Genomic DNA, 17,958 nt, shown 5'->3' with positions numbered 1-17,958 from the left:
CACCCATATCAATTTCTACCACTGGTTTTCTGCAAGCTGACTTAGCAAGCATATCAACAGTGTCATGCCTTGAGATGCCAACATGTGATGGTATCCATAGGAATTTAATCTCAAATCTGTTTTCTTTGGCAGCTAAAACATTCATTCGAATATCACTGACTATTTTCTGGGTGTCACTACTATGTGCGTTCAATGCCAGGAGTGCACTCTGCGAGTCACAGTATATAAGTCCACTGCCTTTGTCTTTTAAAAATTCAGTGGCAAGGTATATGCCTGCAAGTTCGGTTTGAGTTGTACTTGCCCAGTCATTGACGTGCTTCATTGCTGTATGTACGAGAGAAGATTGTTCAAATATGTTACATGCACATCCGGTACATCGTCCACCTTCTTCTACAGAGCCGTCGGTATAGCACTGATAAACATCGTTACCCATACTCTGAGTACTTTCAGTGATGCTTTTCAGTGTTAACTGTTTTAACAATGTAGTGTGCACACTATCTTTCTTGGGCGCATTTACAAAATCAACTGATAGATCCCAGTTATCCCATGGAGTAATTGGCTGATTAATCATTAGTCGAGTTGGGTACATATTTAATATTTTGATGGAGTTGGCTACCTTGTAGAACCAATATACATAATCAGATTTCGTTCTTCTTCTATAGACCTCAGGTGAGTGTAGCATATTAGAAAGTTTAGCTTGAAACTTCATGTGTTGTCTAGATCTACTCAATGCCTTCACGCCGAAAACTGTGCTAATAGACAAGATTCTCTCACTTATGGTAGGTAATTTTAACTCTGCTCTCATGTTAACTATTCTCGTGGACTTTGGAGCCCCAAGGATGAGACGGTAGTAAGCTTATCACGTTTATACCGAGTTTAGTCTCTGGCAGCGCATTAACAAGCGACAAATACAAACTGAATTCACAGTAATGTGGTACAAGGAGGCTTGGTCGACGACCGGGCCGCGGGGTCGCTAAGCCCCGATATCACCTCAAGGGACAGCCAGACGTTCGTCTCTCACACACTGAGCCAAAGATATGATCCTGACCAAGATATCATAATCAGTGTATCCATATCACTTTAACAGTAAACCGATGTTATTACGATAACAGAAACATATAGAGTATTAAAAGGAGTTATTTGTCTGTGGCAAATATTTTGTTCTATATATATGTTTTTCTTTCATGTTTCTATTAAATATATAATGTTCGTCTCAGAATGTATGAAAGAGCAGAGGCAGGGCGACAATGGCGGGAGGGACAATAGCCTCGTACTTTTGAGGTTCGGGTTCGAATCTCTGGTGATCCAAGTGAATGAAAGAAGGATTCTCCTATTCAGATTTTCTTTATTTTTGCTTATATTTTATTTTTGTGGCTTGACCCACAGTCGGTGGAACCCGCGAGTCCATAACCAGGTAACCTCAGGGTGACGTTTTTTCTGTTGGGGGGGAGGGGGGGAGGAAAGGTGACGAAAATTGAGAGGTATAGGGTGAAGGAATATGTTTTTAAATGTGGTATATGGTATATTAGTCATGATAGCAGGCGGGCTGTCCGCCTTGCTGACACTGTGTATAGCGAAGCTAAGCTTACTGTCTTTTGTTATTGGGCTGTCAGTGTGTAAGAGAGGTTCTTCACGTGTATTTCAGTACATATGGATGTATATAGAGGAATACTGTGTAGTGTATAGCATTCACATATGCACACTCTGATCCTTGTATACACATTTTAAGGTTCAGTTTACGTATCTTTTTTTTGCGGGGGGGGGGGGGGGTTAGGGGTTCTGTCTGTACTTCATCTTGCAGTTATGTATTGTGGGACATGGTTTCCATCGAGTAAATTCAGGCTCTTGGGCCCCGGGCCAAGGTATACTCAACTAGGTGAGTACAAACACTTGCAGACCGCGGTGGTCATACAGTCACTCAGTGACATCAGAAAAGGCATAAGTCTATTCTCTATCATCATAACACATTCCCCCGGGAGCCCTCCGCTCTCAACACTGACAAAGGGTCTATTCCAGGGGTGACGGCTGCTTGTGAGCCCCCCCACAGTGTGGGCTCAAAAGCCCCCCCCCCTGGTTGATGGGGTTCTGGGAGTTCTTCTACTCCCCAAGCCCGGCCCGAGGCCAGGCTTGACTTGTGAGAGTTTGGTCTGCCCCATTAAGCCCCGCGGGCCCGCCGTGAGAGCACATCTGCTTGTACTGGCCATTTGCCTGAGCTTGTCTGTCTGCTTGATTTTTGCATGCAAATAGTTTTGTGTGAGGGATGATTGTTTTTCACCTCTCTATCTCGCATCTCTCTATCTCGCATCTCTCATTCACTCTCTCTCCTTAACCGTTGCACATGTGACTGTAAAGGCATCAAGTGCCTGGTGGTGGTGGTGGTGGTGATGGTGATGGTGGTGGTGGTGGTGATGATGGTGGTGGTGATGGTGGTGGTGATGGTGTTGACCGCCGGGCTGGTTGGTAACACTTCACCTGACTATTGGGACACGTTGTCTGACAGTTAACTTTCCTTCACAACCTTACCTTAATTCATCAGCAGCAACAGCATCACCACCACCATCTTGAGAGAGAGAGGGAGAGAGAGAGAGAGAGAGAGAGAGAGAGAGAGAGAGAGAGAGAGAGAGAGAGAGAGAGAGAGAGAGAGAGAGAGAGAGAGAGAGAGAGAGAGAGAGAGTGGATATCACTAACACCGGAGGCACACATAAACAGAATAACATCGGCAGCATATGGGACTTTGGCACATATAAAAACGTCGTTTAAAAACCTAAATCAGGACGTCGACACCATTTCCCATTACTGGAATATGCAGCGCCGACATGGAATCCGCGCCCTGTGAAGCATAAAACCAAAACCGAAGAAGTACGAAGGTATGCGACAAGATTGGTGTCAGAGCTAAGAGAATAGACCAGTGAAACTCAATCTCACAATCCTATAGGATAGAGGGAACAGATGTGGATATGATCACAACATACAAGATACTGAGAGGAATAGATAAGGTGGACAAGGATAGCCTCTTCAAAATGAGAGAAAGTTGCTCAAGAGAACACAAGTGGAAGGTGGAAACACAAATGAGCCAATGCAATGGAAGGAAATACTCGTATCATCTAAGATTTACGGTATAGTCAACAAGTGGAATGCACTAAAGGAAGAAGTTCTGGAAACCACCTCCAGCCACATCTTTTAAGTCTAGATTCGACAAAGAATTTGAACGTCAGAATAGGTAAAGTATACAGGTATAACGAGGCTCGGGGGCATACAGAGCTGGAGCTCAGTCCCCAGTAGTCACTGTTAGGCAACTACTGCTAGGAGAGTGCAAGAAGGACCACCACCACCGCCAGTGTATGAAACTCCTCCACCACCACATTCACCTTTCTCCCTCATTTAGGCCAGCTGCAGAATATTTCCTGGGTAAGGTATGATTTGTTGCGGCCATGAGTGGTGGTGACGGGTGTGGTGGTGGTGGTGGTGGCGGGTGTGTGGCTGGTAATGGTGGTGGTTGGTGTGGTGATGAACGCCACACACTCAACACCACGTTCCCTAGCTGGACTTGGTCCCACTGATGACAAGCGCCCGGCGTCACTCCACGTCAGGTTTCTCCCGCCAAACACCACCGACTGGAACGTTCATCAAGGCAGTTTTTGTCCCCTCAACCATGAGCCTCCGTGACGACGACCCCGCGAGCAGAGCCGCTCGGCCGGTAGGCTTGGGAGACGCGAGGTCAACACCCCCCACAGGCCTCAGTTCTCTAAACGCACCCGTAGAATATTTCCATGTTATTTAAAATATGGAAAGGAGTAGTACCACCTCTGGCTGGAAGAAAGGGGACCCCCCCCCCCTTAGCCTCGGAGAGTACCACCTCTGGCTGGAAGAAGGGGGACACCCCCCTTAGCCTCGGAGAGAACCACTCTGGCTGGAAGAAGGGGGACACCCTCCCTTAGCCTCGGAGAGAACCACTCTGGCTGGAAGAAGGGGGACACCCTCCCTTAGCCTCGGAGAGAACCACTCTGGCTGGAAGAAGGGGGACACCCCCCTTAGCCTCGGAGAGAACCACTCTGGCTGGAAGAAGGGGGACACCCTCCCTTAGCCTCGGAGAGAACCACTCTGGCTGGAAGAAGGGGGACACCCCCCTTAGCCTCGGAGGAAATCACACATAACGCATTAGAGGGAATGTTTAGGTCCCCTCCAATACAGTTTCTGTGTGCTTCTTTTGCTGATCCCTAAAATAATTGAAATGTTAGAATTTACAGGATAATAGAAGAGCCGCTGTTTATGATTAGTTGTTTTCACATTACACAGGTTACATATTGTTAAGGGGGCCTGGAGGCTGAGTGGACAGCGTTCGGGATTCGTAATTCTAGGGATCGATCCACGGCGATGGCGGAAACAAATGGGCAAAGTTTCTTTCACCCTGATGCACCAGTTCACCTAGCAGTAAATGGGGACTTGGGAGTTAGACAGCTGTTCCGGTCTGCTTCCTAAGTATGTGTGTGTGTATGTGAAAAAACAAAATTGATTGACAGTTGAGAGGTGGGCCGAAAGAGCCAAAGCTCAACCCCCGCAAGCACAAATAGGTGAATGACACACGAAAGTGACGTACTGTCCCGTTTTCTATTTTGGGTCCTCTGGTGGTAGGTTAGGAGAGACCGCTTTAAAGTGACCATTTTCCTTATGGACTAGAAGCTGACTACAGTCTCAAGTCAACTCATGTTCAGGGTTAAAGTGTACTTGTCTAATGATCAGCGAATTATTGTGGCGGCCTTAACAGCCCTCCATAGGTTGATTGGCCTTTCAAGGCCAATCAACCCCTCGCCAAATCAACCCCACAGGCGGGGTCACACAGTCATCACAGCCTGACTCATCCGGTAGCTTTTACAGAAACTTGTCAAAGTCTCTCGTGAAGGTCTACACTGCGGTTCCACTGACATTTCTCGTATATATTGGCAGAAGGTTGACGAGTTGTGGACTGTGGAGCTCCGACTTGTCATTGAATTCCTCCAGCACTTCTTACTCTATTTCTCTCTCTCTTCAGTGTATTGTAATGTCATCGTGCAGGTTTGGAACTTGATGATCCAACATTTTGGATGTATATATTATGCGACACCTGTCACCTCCGTTCCAAGGAGGTGACAGTTTTAGGCACAATCAGAGAACACTGTATAAACATCAGAGGTCCGCGGTTGTTCAACGTCCTCCCAGCGAGCATCAGAAATATTGCGGGAACAACCGTGGACATCTCCAAGAGAAAACTAGATTGTTTTCTTCAAGGAGTGCCGGACCAACCGGCCTGTGGTGGGTATGTGGGCCTGCGGGCCGCTCCAAGCACAACCCGTTCTCGCAAATTTAATAAGTCAATATTGACTTATTAGTTGCGTGCATAGGTGACATACTAAACATAATAGTTTCCCTTGAAAAGCTTCATAGAAAACACCGACCTTACCTAACCTACTTAGTATGTTAAAATAAGCATCTTATAGCTTCGTAATTACAATTGTTACTTAACCTATTATAGGTATAGGTTAGGTAATAATTGTAATTACGAAGCAATAAGATGCTTATGTTAACATACTAAGTAGGTTAGGTAAGGTCGGTGTTTTCTATGAAGCTTTTCAAGGGAAACTATTATGTTTAGTATGTCACCTATGCACATATTTAATAAGTCAATATTGACTTATTCAATTTGCGAGAACGGGTTGCCAAGCAACAGCCTAGTGGACCAAACTCTCACAAATCAAGCCTGGCCTCGGGCCGGGCTTGGGGAGTAGAAGAGCTCCCAGAACCCCATCAACCAGGTATCAAGGAGTACAATTTGAATCATTTTAGTCAGTCCCAAGTAGTTTGTTTCTTGCTGTGTGGAAAGTCAGGGATCTCTGTATAGCTTCCGGTTGTAAGAGCTCGCTTGACTCGAACAGGAATGTGAGGACGGAGCAATATGCCACACAAGACAGCACCAGAGCACTGAGGAGTGCCATCATTGGCTAGGCCGTCCCCTTTGTTGTGAAGGTCCTCACCCCCCCCCCTCCACCCTGCCCTTTACCTGGCTCTTACTGTGTTGTGATCTCTCGACCTTAGGTCCTCTGGCACTGTTGCTCACCCAGGCCTGGACGGTACAGCAACGGTCTGGCTTCATGCAGGTCGGCGTTCAATCCCCGACCATCCAAGTGGTTGGGCAACAATTCATTCCCCTTCCCAGTCCCATCCCAAATCCTTATCCTGATCCCTTCCAGGTGCTGAAATAGAGGGAGTACAGAGAACATATACGGCTTACATAGACGCAATAAAGCACCTAAATTATTGGGATCGTCTCAAAGCTCTCCAAATGTAATCTCTAGAAAGGAGACGAGAGATATCAAACAATATACACATGGAAAATACTGGAGGGACAGGTTCCAAATCTACACAGTAAAATAACAACACACTGGAGTGAACGATATGGTAGAAAATGCAGAATAGAACCAGTGAAGAGCAGAGGTGCCATAGGTACAATCAGAGAACACTGTATAAACATCAGAGGTCCACGGTTGTTCAACGTCCTCCCAGCGAGTATAAGAAATATTGCCGGAACAACCGTGGACATCTTCAAGGAAAACTAGATAGTTTTCGGGGGGCTGCGGGGAATATTAACCCGGAACCAGCACGCAACCCGTTCTCGCACTTTCGTATAGTCAAAATTGACTTATTAAATACGTGGAAATGTGACATACTAGTTTACCTTGAAAAGTTTCATAGAAAACACCGACCTTACCTAACCTTCTTAGTATGTTAAGATAAGCATCTTATTGCTTCGTAATTACAATTATTACTTAACCTATTATAGGTATAGGTTAAGTAATAATAAGATAAGCATCTTATTGCTTCGTAATTACAATTATTACTTAACCTATTATAGGTATAGGTTAAGTAATAATTGTAATTACGAAGCAATAAGATGCTTATCTTAACATGCTAAGAAGGTTAGGTAAGGTCGGTGTTTTCTATGAAGCTTTTCAAGGTAAACTAGTATGTCACATATGCACGTATTTAATAAGTCAATATTGACTGTAAAAAAGTGCGAGAACGGGTTGCAGAACGATACGAGCTACGTAGACGGGGGGGGGGGGGGTGGAATGGAGGGGGATGGAAGGAAGATTGACAGATTTTCCCGTGAAGGCGTCAGTGTCAGGGTGGACGGGTGACGGGAATACCATATAAACCTTACGGCAACACCCACGTCACCTGCCCGTCACCTCCTGAGTCAAAATGTATTAGTATCGAAAATACATTTTGACCGCCATAGCCGGCATTCGTGGGAGCAAGCTGTCCTCTTACAAAGAACGTCGCATTTGGACCGTATGCGTTACAAATAAGGCCAAAAATGGTCGTACTGGAGAATGGAACTGGCGAAAGTGACGTACTGTCCCGTTTTCTGTTTTGGGTCCTCTGGTGGTAGGTTAGGAGAGACCGCTTTAAATTGACCATTTTCTTGACGCTGGGAAATCTTAGGGGAGGACAGGTTGTGTGTGGGTCACAATTAGGAATTCGCGGAATGCGGTAAATAATTCTGCGGGCTGTGTGCAGCGGGGTTCTAGTTCGCGGGCTTCATTTACCAGTTTGATTGGCCACATGCGGCCCGCAGGACGCAGTTTGCTCAGCTCTGTAAACAAGTTCTCGTTGAAGGCCAAACCCATATATGGTTTGTAGTACCCAGGAGCAATTATGGGCATTGGGCATTACCTGGAGTTTACCTGGAGACTCCTGGGGCCAGATTCACCAAGCAGTTACGCAAGTACTTACGAACCTGTACATCTTTCCTCAATCTTTGACGGCTTTGGTTACATTTATTAAACAGTTTACAAGCATGAAAACTTGCCAATCAACTGTTGTTATTGTTATAAACAGCTCCCTGGTGCTTCGGAGCTCATTAACTGTTTAATAATTGTAAACAAAGCCGCCAAATATTGAGAAAAAGATGTACAGGTTCGTAAGTGCTTGCGTAACTGCTTTGTGAATCTGGCCCCTGGTATACCCTCCATGCCCGACCCGGCACTTTGAACTACCTTTGAACACCTAATATACCTCCAGCATTATGATCTTAACAGCAATCGCCCCTGAGACTCACAGTCTTGAATCATCAAATTTCCTTTTTGAATTGAATTTTGAATTTGATTTTTTTAATTTCCTTTTGTTGACTCGGTCCTGATGCAGGGTGTCTTGTTATTACAGGCTCGCCGGCAGACAAGGCAGACTTGGAGGTAGGAGACGAGATCCTTGAGGTCAACGGCAAGAGTCTTGAAGATGCCACACATACAGAAGTCATCTCCCACATACACCAGGTGAGGTCATAGGTCTTGCTGGGGCTGTGTGTCAGGGGAAGTTGTGGGGCAGGGGAGGTCACGGGCCAGGGGAGGTCATGGGGCCAAGGGAGGTCATGGGCCAAGGGAGGTCACGGGCCAAGGGAGGTCACGGGCCAAGGAAGGTCACGGGCCAAGGGAGGTCACGGGCCAAGGAAGGTCACGGGCCACGGGAGGTCAGGGGCCAGGGGAAGTCACGGGCCAGGGGAAGTCATGGGCCAGGGGAAGTCATGGGGTCAGGTCACCTCACACCGCCAAGGGTCACCTGACGTCTTTCGAGGTCATCTCGTCAGTGGTTTGTAAACAGTTATTACTCCAGTGTTTAGTGACAAGACCACAACCCGTCATCGTCAAAACGTCGCATTTTTAACGAAATAAATTAATCTGTTAAAAATAAGTTTGATTTATAAACATTAAAGCACCATAATATTGACTTCTTATATATTCATCGACCCCGATAGGTTAGGTGGGTTGCTTGGGTTTGTAGGTTTGTGGTCAAAACAGCTGCATATTTTACGGAGTGGCTTTAACCTGGTTAGACTCGATCCGTCAAGTTGCAAAAGGCCTTTGTTATATTGTTTTAACATAATTACTATTCAATCCTGATCACTTTTTTGTTTATAAATTTTTATACCAAAAAAATATCTGTTAGGTTTTAGTAACTCTTTAAATTATTCCTAGCAAGCAAGGGTTGATGTTGTATTGATTAGTAAGTGTTGTATTGATTAGTAAGTGTTGCATTGATTAGTAAGTGTTGCATTGATTAGTAAGTGTTGCATTGATTAGTAAGTGTTGCATTGATTAGTAAGTGTTGCATTGATTAGTAAGTGTTGCATTGATTAGTAAGTGTTGCATTGATTAGTAAGTGTTGCATTGATTAGTAAGTGTTGCATTGATTAGTAAGTGTTGCATTGATTAGTAAGTGTTGCATTGATTAGTAAGTGTTGCATTGATTAGTAAGTGTTGCATTGATTAGTAAGTGTTGCATTGATTAGTAAGTGTTGCATTGATTAGTAAGTGTTGCATTGATTAGTAAGTGTTGCATTGATTAGTAAGTGTTGCATTGATTAGTAAGTGTTGCATTGATTAGTAAGTGTTGCATTGATTAGTAAGTGTTGCATTGATTAGTAAGTGTTGCATTGATTAGTAAGTGTTGCATTGATTAGTAAGTGTTGCATTGATTAGTAAGTGTTGTATTGATTAGTAAGTGTTGCATTGATTAGTAAGTGTTGCATTGATTAGTAAGTGTTGCATTGATTAGTAAGTGTTGCATTGATTAGTAAGTGTTGTATTGATTAGTAAGTGTTGCATTGATTAGTAAGTGTTGTATTGATTAGTAAGTGTTGCATTGATTAGTAAGTGTTGCATTGATTAGTAAGTGTTGCATTGATTAGTAAGTGTTGCATTGATTAGTAAGTGTTGCATTGATTAGTAAGTGTTGCATTGATTAGTAAGTGTTGCATTGATTAGTAAGTGTTGCATTGATTAGTAAGTGTTGCATTGATTAGTAAGTGTTGCATTGATTAGTAAGTGTTGCATTGATTAGTAAGTGTTGCATTGATTAGTAAGTGTTGCATTGATTAGTAAGTGTTGCATTGATTAGTAAGTGTTGTATTGATTAGTAAGTGTTGCATTGATTAGTAAGTGTTGCATTGATTAGTAAGTGTTGCATTGATTAGTAAGTGTTGCATTGATTAGTAAGTGTTGTATTGATTAGTAAGTGTTGCATTGATTAGTAAGTGTTGTATTGATTAGTAAGTGTTGCATTGATTAGTAAGTGTTGTATTGATTAGTAAGTGTTGCATTGATTAGTAAGTGTTGTATTGATTAGTAAGTGTTGCATTGATTAGTAAGTGTTGTATTGATTAGTAAGTGTTGCATTGATTAGTAAGTGTTGCATTGATTAGTAAGTGTTGCATTGATTAGTAAGTGTTGCATTTGTTGACCAGACCACACACTAGAAGGTGAAGGGACGACGACGTTTCGGTCCGTCCTGGACCATTCTCAATCGACTTGAGAATGATCCAGGACGGACCGAAACGTCGTCGTCCCTTCACTTTCTAGTGTGTGTGGTTTGGTCAACATATTTCAGCCACGTTATTGTGACTCCTCGTCTGCAAGTGTTGCATTGATTGATTGACATATTGCAACTTGTTGATGGTAGCTGCCACTAAACCTGATCTTCTCCTGTTCCAGTGTATAAGATCCCGAACAATATGTCTGCGGGTGAAGAGAAGAACGGGCAACAAGCTAGGTGAGTACATATATATATGTGTGTGTGTATGTGTATGTGTTCCCTTCCAGACGGGTGGGCGACGGTCTCGCTTCATGCAGGTCGGCGTTCAATCCCCCGACTGTCCACAAGTGGCTGGGCACCATTTCTAACCCCCCCCCCCCGTCCCATCCCAAATCCTTATCCTGACCCCTTCCAAGTGCTGTATAGTCGTAATGGCTTGGCGCTTTCCCCCCCTGATAACTCCCTCCCTCTCTTGTGCTGTTGCTTTCCAGTCTTCAAGGCGCGTGTTATACGTTGTTGTTGTTGTTGTTGTTATAGATTCAGCTACTGGGAACAAGTTCCAAGTAGCACGGGCTATGGTGAGCCCGTAACTTACCTGGCACAGGAGCGGGGCAAGTAGCACGGGCTATGGTGAGCCCGTAGTGGGCTTACCTGGCACAGGAGCGGGGCAAGTAGCACGGGCTATGGAGAGCCCGTAGTGGACTTACCTGGCACAGGAGCTGGGCAAGTAGCACGGGCTATGGTGAGCCCGTAGTGGGCTTACCTGGCACAGGAGCGGGGCAAGTAGCACGGGCTATGGTGAGCCCGTAGTGGACTTACCTGGCACAGGAGCTGGGCAAGTAGCACGGGCTATGGTGAGCCCGTAGTGGACTTACCTGGCACAGGAGCGGGGCAAGTAGCACGGGCTATGGAGAGCCCGTAGTGGACTTACCTGGCACAGGAGCTGGGCAAGTAGCACGGGCTATGGTGAGCCCGTAGTGGGCTTACCTGGCACAGGAGCGGGGCAAGTAGCACGGGCTATGGTGAGCCCGTAGTGGACTTACCTGGCACAGGAGCGGGGCAAGTAACACGGGCTATGGTGAGCCCGTAGTGGACTTACCTGGCACAGGAGCTGGGCAAGTAGCACGGGCTATGGAGAGCCCGTAGTGGACTTACCTGGCACAGGAGCTGGGCAAGTAGCACGGGCTATGGTGAGCCCGTAGTGGGCTTACCTGGCACAGGAGCGGGGCAAGTAGCACGGGCTATGGTGAGCCCGTAGTGGACTTACCTGGCACAGGAGCGGGGCAAGTAACACGGGCTATGGTGAGCCCGTAGTGGACTTACCTGGCACAGGAGCTGGGCAAGTAGCACGGGCTATGGTGAGCCCGTAGTGGACTTACCTGGCACAGGAGCTGGGCAAGTAGCACGGGCTATGGTGAGCCCGTAGTGGGCTTACCTGGCACAGGAGCGGGGCAAGTAGCACGGGCTATGGTGAGCCCGTAGTGGACTTACCTGGCACAGGAGCGGGGCAAGTAACACGGGGTATGGTGAGCCCGTAGTGGACTTACCTGGCACAGGAGCTGGGCAAGTAGCACGGGCTATGGTGAGCCCGTAGTGAACTTACCTGCTACAGAAGTGGTTCTGTCATAAGTTGGCTGCTGCCTTTTATAGTGTTGGGGGTCAAGGGTCACAATGGTATGGGAACTTGTGGGGGACTGATGCCCAGGGGGTCGGGATTCACCAATCGTTTACACAAACACTTGCGAAACCTCTACATCTTGTCCTCAATCACGACGACTTTGTTTACATTATCAGAGAGTTTATGAGCTCCGAGGCACTTAAAGATTTTGTTTCTAACAATATAAACACTTAGGTTGTGAAGTTTCAAAGCTCGTAAACTGGTTAATAATTGTAAACAAAGCTGTAATCTTGAGATGATTTCGGGCCTTAGCGTCCCCGCGGCCCGGTCCTCGGCCAGGCTTCCTTATTGTTACCCCCTTCCCCCCAGGAAGCAGCCCGTAGCAGCTGTCTAACTCCCAGATACCTATTTACTACTAGGTGAACACTAGCATCAGGGTGAAAGACACTGCTCATTTGTTTCTGCCTCCACTTGGGATCGAACCCGGAACCTCAGGACTACGAATCGCGAGCGCTGTCCACTCGGCCGTCAGTATCCAGGAGGGCTTTAAGACATCGTAGACTGTAGCGAGGACCCGTGTCCTGCTGGTCTTCACCTCCCTTCCGAGCCGTGAGCTGTGATTGGTTGGATATTTTCTCTTTGAGTCGCTATAGCGCTCTAACGCGTTATAGAGCCATGACTCAACCTGTATAATAGAGCACCTCCGTTTGCCCCTGTCATCCACCTCCGACTCCGGCTGTGAATTACGGTACTTCCGCTTTGTTATCCTCGAGGGAAAACACGTCCTTACTGACCATGGGCCAGATTCACGAAAGCACTTACGCAAGCACTTACGAACCTGTACATCTTTCCTCAATCTTTGACGGCTTTGGTTACATTTAGTAAACCATTTACAAGCATGAAAACTTCCCATTCAACTGTTGTTATTGTTATAAACAGCCTCCTGGTGCTTCTGAGCTCATTAACTGTTTAATAATTGTAAACAAAGTCTCCAAAGACTGAGAAAAGATGTTTAGGTTCGTAAGTGCTTTCGTGAATCTAGTCCCAGGTGTATAAATACACGCCACGTCTTGCAGTATACAACCCACGAGTTTACACAGCAGATGTATTTCTCCACACTGCCCTGGTGAAGAAATACATCGTCACATCGCACGGGAGAATATCAAGCCGTGGGAAATAAACATTCCATTCATCTGGAGGCGCTAGGAGACTCGAACCGTAGACCCCGCCACGCGTGTGAGGCCGACGCTCTATGGACCGAGCTTATCGAGGGCCCTCCCCCCACCCTTCTATGCCAACTACTGACCTTCCCCTAGGATGCATCTCACAACAGTTGCCTAACTCCAGGGAACCTATTTACTGCTTGATGAACAGAGGCATCAGTTATAATGGAACGTTCTCAGCCTGTCGTTGGTAGCTACTCTTCACTGGGATGGCTTAATTCTTACTGTAACGTTAACTAGACACACTCGGCACTATATGAACGGCTGACGTCTATGGCTAGTCAACCGTAGTATATATCATATACCAGTAAATATATATAAAAAATTGCCGAGGTACAAATGAGGGCTTAATAAGAGAATTAAGACAGATTCCTGCAGAAATTAAGTGCCAGGTCAGCTGGGTTATGGGTACTTGGCACTGTGTCCCTGTGCCAGGTCAGCTGGGTTATGGGTACTTGGCCCTGTGGCCCTGTGCCAGGTCCGCTGGGTTATGGGTACTTGGCACTGTGCCCTTGTGCCAGGTCCGCTGGGTTATGGGTACTTGGCCCTGTGGCCCTGTGCCAGGTCCGCTGGGTTATGGCTACTTGGCACTGTGGCCCTGTGCCAGGTCAGCTGGGTTATGGGTACTTAGCCCTGTGGCCCTGTGCCAGGTCAGCTGGGTTATGGGTACTTGGCACTGTGGCCCTGTGCCAGGTCAGCTGGGTTATGGGTACTTGGCACTGTGGCCCTGTGCCAGGTCAGCTGGGTTATGGGTACTTGGCCCTGTGGCCCTGTGCTAGCAACAACTGATCCACAAAAGTCTGAGTCACTGAGTCCAACTGAGTCACAACCGATTGGACCCTAGTTCCATTCTTCGGTAGGGCGAGACATTTGAGAAACGTTTCCTTACACCAGATGACTCTGTTCACCAAGTAGTAAACAAAACAGGTACTTGAGATTCGACCATTGAGGGTTGCATCTTGCGAAAGACGTCAGTCAAGTGAGACCTCGATAAGCCTAATGGCCTTCCTTCCCAATTGATCAGAAACGGCAAGAAGGAACCGGTCGAGCTCCTTCTTGAAGGCAGTAAGCCGGTCGGCCGAGCGGACAGCACGCGGGACTTGTGATCCTGTGGTCCTGGGTTCGATCCCAGGCGCCGGCGAGAAATAATGGGCAGAGTTTCTTTCACCCTATGCCCCTGTTACCTAGCAGTAAAATAGGTACCTGGGTGTTAGTCAGCTGTCACGGGCTGCTTCCTGGGGGTGGAGGCCTGGTCGACGACCGGGCCGCGGGGACACTAAAGCCCCGAAATCATCTCAAGATAACCTCAAGATAACCAGTAAGAAGTTTGTTCATTCTCAGCTCTCGTAAAGGGAAAGTAAGCCCCTGAGCTCTGTTTATTTTGTTTCGTTCTTACTTATCACAGCGGCTATTTTTGCTCTTTCTACCGTTCTTCCCACTCATTGGGAATTATTGAAATGAAAAACTATGGGGCTATAGTACTTCCAGTATTTTTCAGAGGCTGGTAATTATATTTTTTTGGTCTGTGGAGCCGTTCAGTCTTTCAGCATCGTCTCCCCTCAACAGTACCATTCTTTCTGTTGACCGTTTTCTGTGAAGTGTTGCCATTAGGTGAGTAACTCTAGTAAATTTCGGAAGACTTGTCTTTATTCAATGTTAAATTTTAACGTAGTTAGTTAAAATGATTCCAGTATGTGTAATACCTTAGCAAACATATATATATACCAAGAATTTTGGTAAACGTAAGTTGGTATATGCACAGAACGTGATTTTAAATAGGAATTTTAGTGGAGAGGTCAATAAGCTAGTGTGGTGACCTTAATAACCCTCCAGAGGTTGGTAGACCTCAACAAAACGTCAGGTTTCACAAGGGCTTTGGCCTGGGTTCGTATCCTCGCCGGGGGAGGATTGACTGGGCGCCAATCCTTAGCTGTAGCCTCTGTTCACCCAGCAGTGAATGGGTACCTGGTTGTTGAACGATTTGGCGGGTCGAATTCCGGGGAAAATTAGGATTAAGGACCTGCCCGAAACGCTACGCGTTCTGGTGGCTGTACAAAAATGTAAGAACTCTAGATTGATTGATTGATGAAGATTAAGCCACCCAAAAGGTGGCACGGGCATGAATAGCCCGTAAGTGGTGGCCCTTTTGAGCCATTACCAGTATCAAGAGCTGATACTGGAGATCTGTGGAGGTGCGACTGCACCCTGCGTGACGGGAGATGTCTCCCGTGAAGGACTCCTGTATATGTAAATAAATAAATAAAGGTTGAGTATATTGGGGGTGGAGGGGGGGGGGGCGATATCTGACAGTGTGTACTCACCTAGTTGTTCTTGCGGGGGTTGAGCTCTGCTCTTTCGGCTCGCCTCTCAACTGTCAATCAACTGTTTCTACTCCATCCCTCCTCCCCCCCCCACACACACACCCCAGGAAGCAGCCCGTGACAGCTGACTAACTCCCAGGTACCTATTTACTGCTAGGTAACACGGGCATTCAGGGTGAAAGACACTTTTCCCATTTGTTTCTGCCTCGTGCGGGAATCGAACCCGCGCCACAGAATTATGAGTCCTGTGCGCTATCCACCAGGCTACGAGGCCCCTGTGTGTGTGTGTACTCACCTAGTTGTGCTTGCGGGGGTTGAGCTCTGGCTCTTTGGTCCCGCCTCTCAACTGTCAATCAACAGGTGTACAGGTTCCTGAGCCTATCGGGCTCTGTCATATCTACACTTGAAACTGTGTATGGAGTCAGCCTCCACCACATCACTTCCTAATGCATTCCATTTGTCAACCACTCTGACACTAAAAAAGTTCTTTCTAATATCTCTGTGGCTCATTTGGGCACTCAGTTTCCACATGTGTCCCCTAGTGCGTGTGCCCCTTGTGTTAAACAGCCTGTCTTTATCAACCCTGCCAATTCCCTTGAGGATCTTGAATGTGGTGATCATGTCCCCCCTAACTCTTCTGTCTTCCAACGAAGTGAGGTTTAATTCCCGTAGTCTCTCCTCGTGTGTGTGTGTGTGTGTGTGTGTGTGTGTGTGTGTGTGTGTGTGTGTGTGTGTGTGTGTGTGTGTGTGTGTGTGTGTGTGCGCGCGCGCGCGCGCGTGTGCGTGTGTGTGCGTGTGGAAGAAGCGGTCGTTGAGTACAGCTCGCCTGTCTTAAGCGAGAGTGTAGTGTTGCTCTCGCCGGTAACCCGAGCGTGACTGAGCGCCAGTTAGCGAATGCAATTGAGCGTGAGAGGCAGTTTGCCCGATAAATGTGTTTAAGTGTGCAAGGGGAGATTGCCTTGTTGCTTGTGCATTCACCCAGTTGCGTGTGCGCGTAATTAGGTCTGTACTCACTTAGTTGTACTTGCGAGGGTTGAGCTCTGACTCTTTGGTCCCGCCTCTCAACTGTCAATCAACTGGTGTACAGGTTCCTGAGCCTACTGGGCTCTATCATATCTACATTTGAAACTGTGTATGGAGTCAGCCTCCACCACATCACTGCCTAATGTATTCCATCTGTTAACTACTCTGACACTGAAAAAAATCTTTCTAACGTCCCTGTGGCTCATTTGGATACTCAGTCTCCACCTGTGTCCCCTTGTTCGAGTATCCCCCCGTATTAAACAATTTATCCTTATCTACCCTGTCGATTCCTCTTAGAATTTTGTAGGTAGTGATCATGTCTCCCCGAGCTCTGTGTCTCCCCCATGTCTCTGTGTATGTGTTTGTTGGTTGTGTGCATGTTTTCTGTGCGTACGCTTGTGTCCTTACATGTTGGTGTACATGCACATGTACATATATGGTATATGGTATATGTAATTTCTTCCCATTGTCACGTGGCAGTACTAGGGAGGAACAAGACCACTACATACAAGGACATCATTTGTGATGGAATACGATGGAGGGGACACAGGTGGACCCTGAGGTCTGAAATTGAAATTGAAATAAGTTTATTGAGGTAAAACACACCAAAGGGATGAGGCAGTTCAGCTATTCCCACCCCGGTCGAGGGGAGCCGGTCGGCCGAGCGGACAGCACGCTGGACTTGTGATCCTGTGGTCCTGGGTTCGATCCCAAGCGCCGGCGAGAAACAATGGGCAGAGTTTCTTTCACCCTATGCCCCTGTTACCTAGTAGTAAAATAGATACCTGGGTGTTAGTCAGCTGTCACGGGCTGCTTCCTGGGGGTGGAGGCCTGGTCGAGGACCGGGAAGCCCCGAAATCATCTCAAGATAACCTCAAGATAACCCCCCGTACTGAACCCCATAGTTCTAGGGAGCCCATATAGGCGAGCGTAGACTACTAGGTGAGAGTACACACAAATACATGTGTACACTGTATACACACTCTAAAGTACAGACTGGGGGGCCTGGTAGCCTGGTGGATAGCGCGCAGGACTCGTAATTCTGTGGCGCGGGTTCGATTCCTGCACCAGGCTTTTTCACCCTAGGTACCTGGGAGTATGTGTGTGTGTGTGTGTGTACTTACCTAGTTGAACTCACCTAGTTGTGTTTGCGGAGGTTGAGCTCTGGCTCATGGGTCCCGCCTCTCAACCGACAATCAACAAGGTGTACAGGTTCCTGAGCCTGTTGGGCTCTATCATATCTACACTTAAAACTGTATATGGAGTCTGTCTCTGCCACATCACTTCCTAGTGCATTCCATTTATACTCTGACACTAACAACCTTCTTTCTAATGTCTTTATGGCTCATTTGGGCACTCAATTTCCAAATGAGCTATGAAGACATTAGAATTGGTTTCTTTCTGATATCCGGGGACTACTGTGTGTGTG

At 46.8% G+C, this 17,958-nt stretch overlaps 1 protein-coding gene across 1 annotated transcript in view; it reads left to right on the top strand.

Annotated features, from left to right (window-relative positions):
• Window positions 1-17,958, top strand: part of LOC123765695 (protein PALS1) — a 368,225-nt gene that overhangs the window by 141,421 nt on the left and 208,846 nt on the right. Inside the window, exons 3-4 of the mRNA XM_069336852.1 lie at window positions 8,200-8,309; window positions 10,524-10,581. Coding sequence (XP_069192953.1) covers window positions 8,200-8,309; window positions 10,524-10,581 — 168 coding nt within the window. The remainder of the gene's footprint in view (window positions 1-8,199; window positions 8,310-10,523; window positions 10,582-17,958) is intronic.

The sequence above is a fragment of the Procambarus clarkii genome, chromosome 37, assembly GCF_040958095.1.
Source record: "Procambarus clarkii isolate CNS0578487 chromosome 37, FALCON_Pclarkii_2.0, whole genome shotgun sequence".
Classification (NCBI taxonomy): Eukaryota; Metazoa; Arthropoda; class Malacostraca; order Decapoda; family Cambaridae; genus Procambarus; species Procambarus clarkii.
This window is presented reverse-complemented; position numbering and strand designations above follow the sequence as displayed.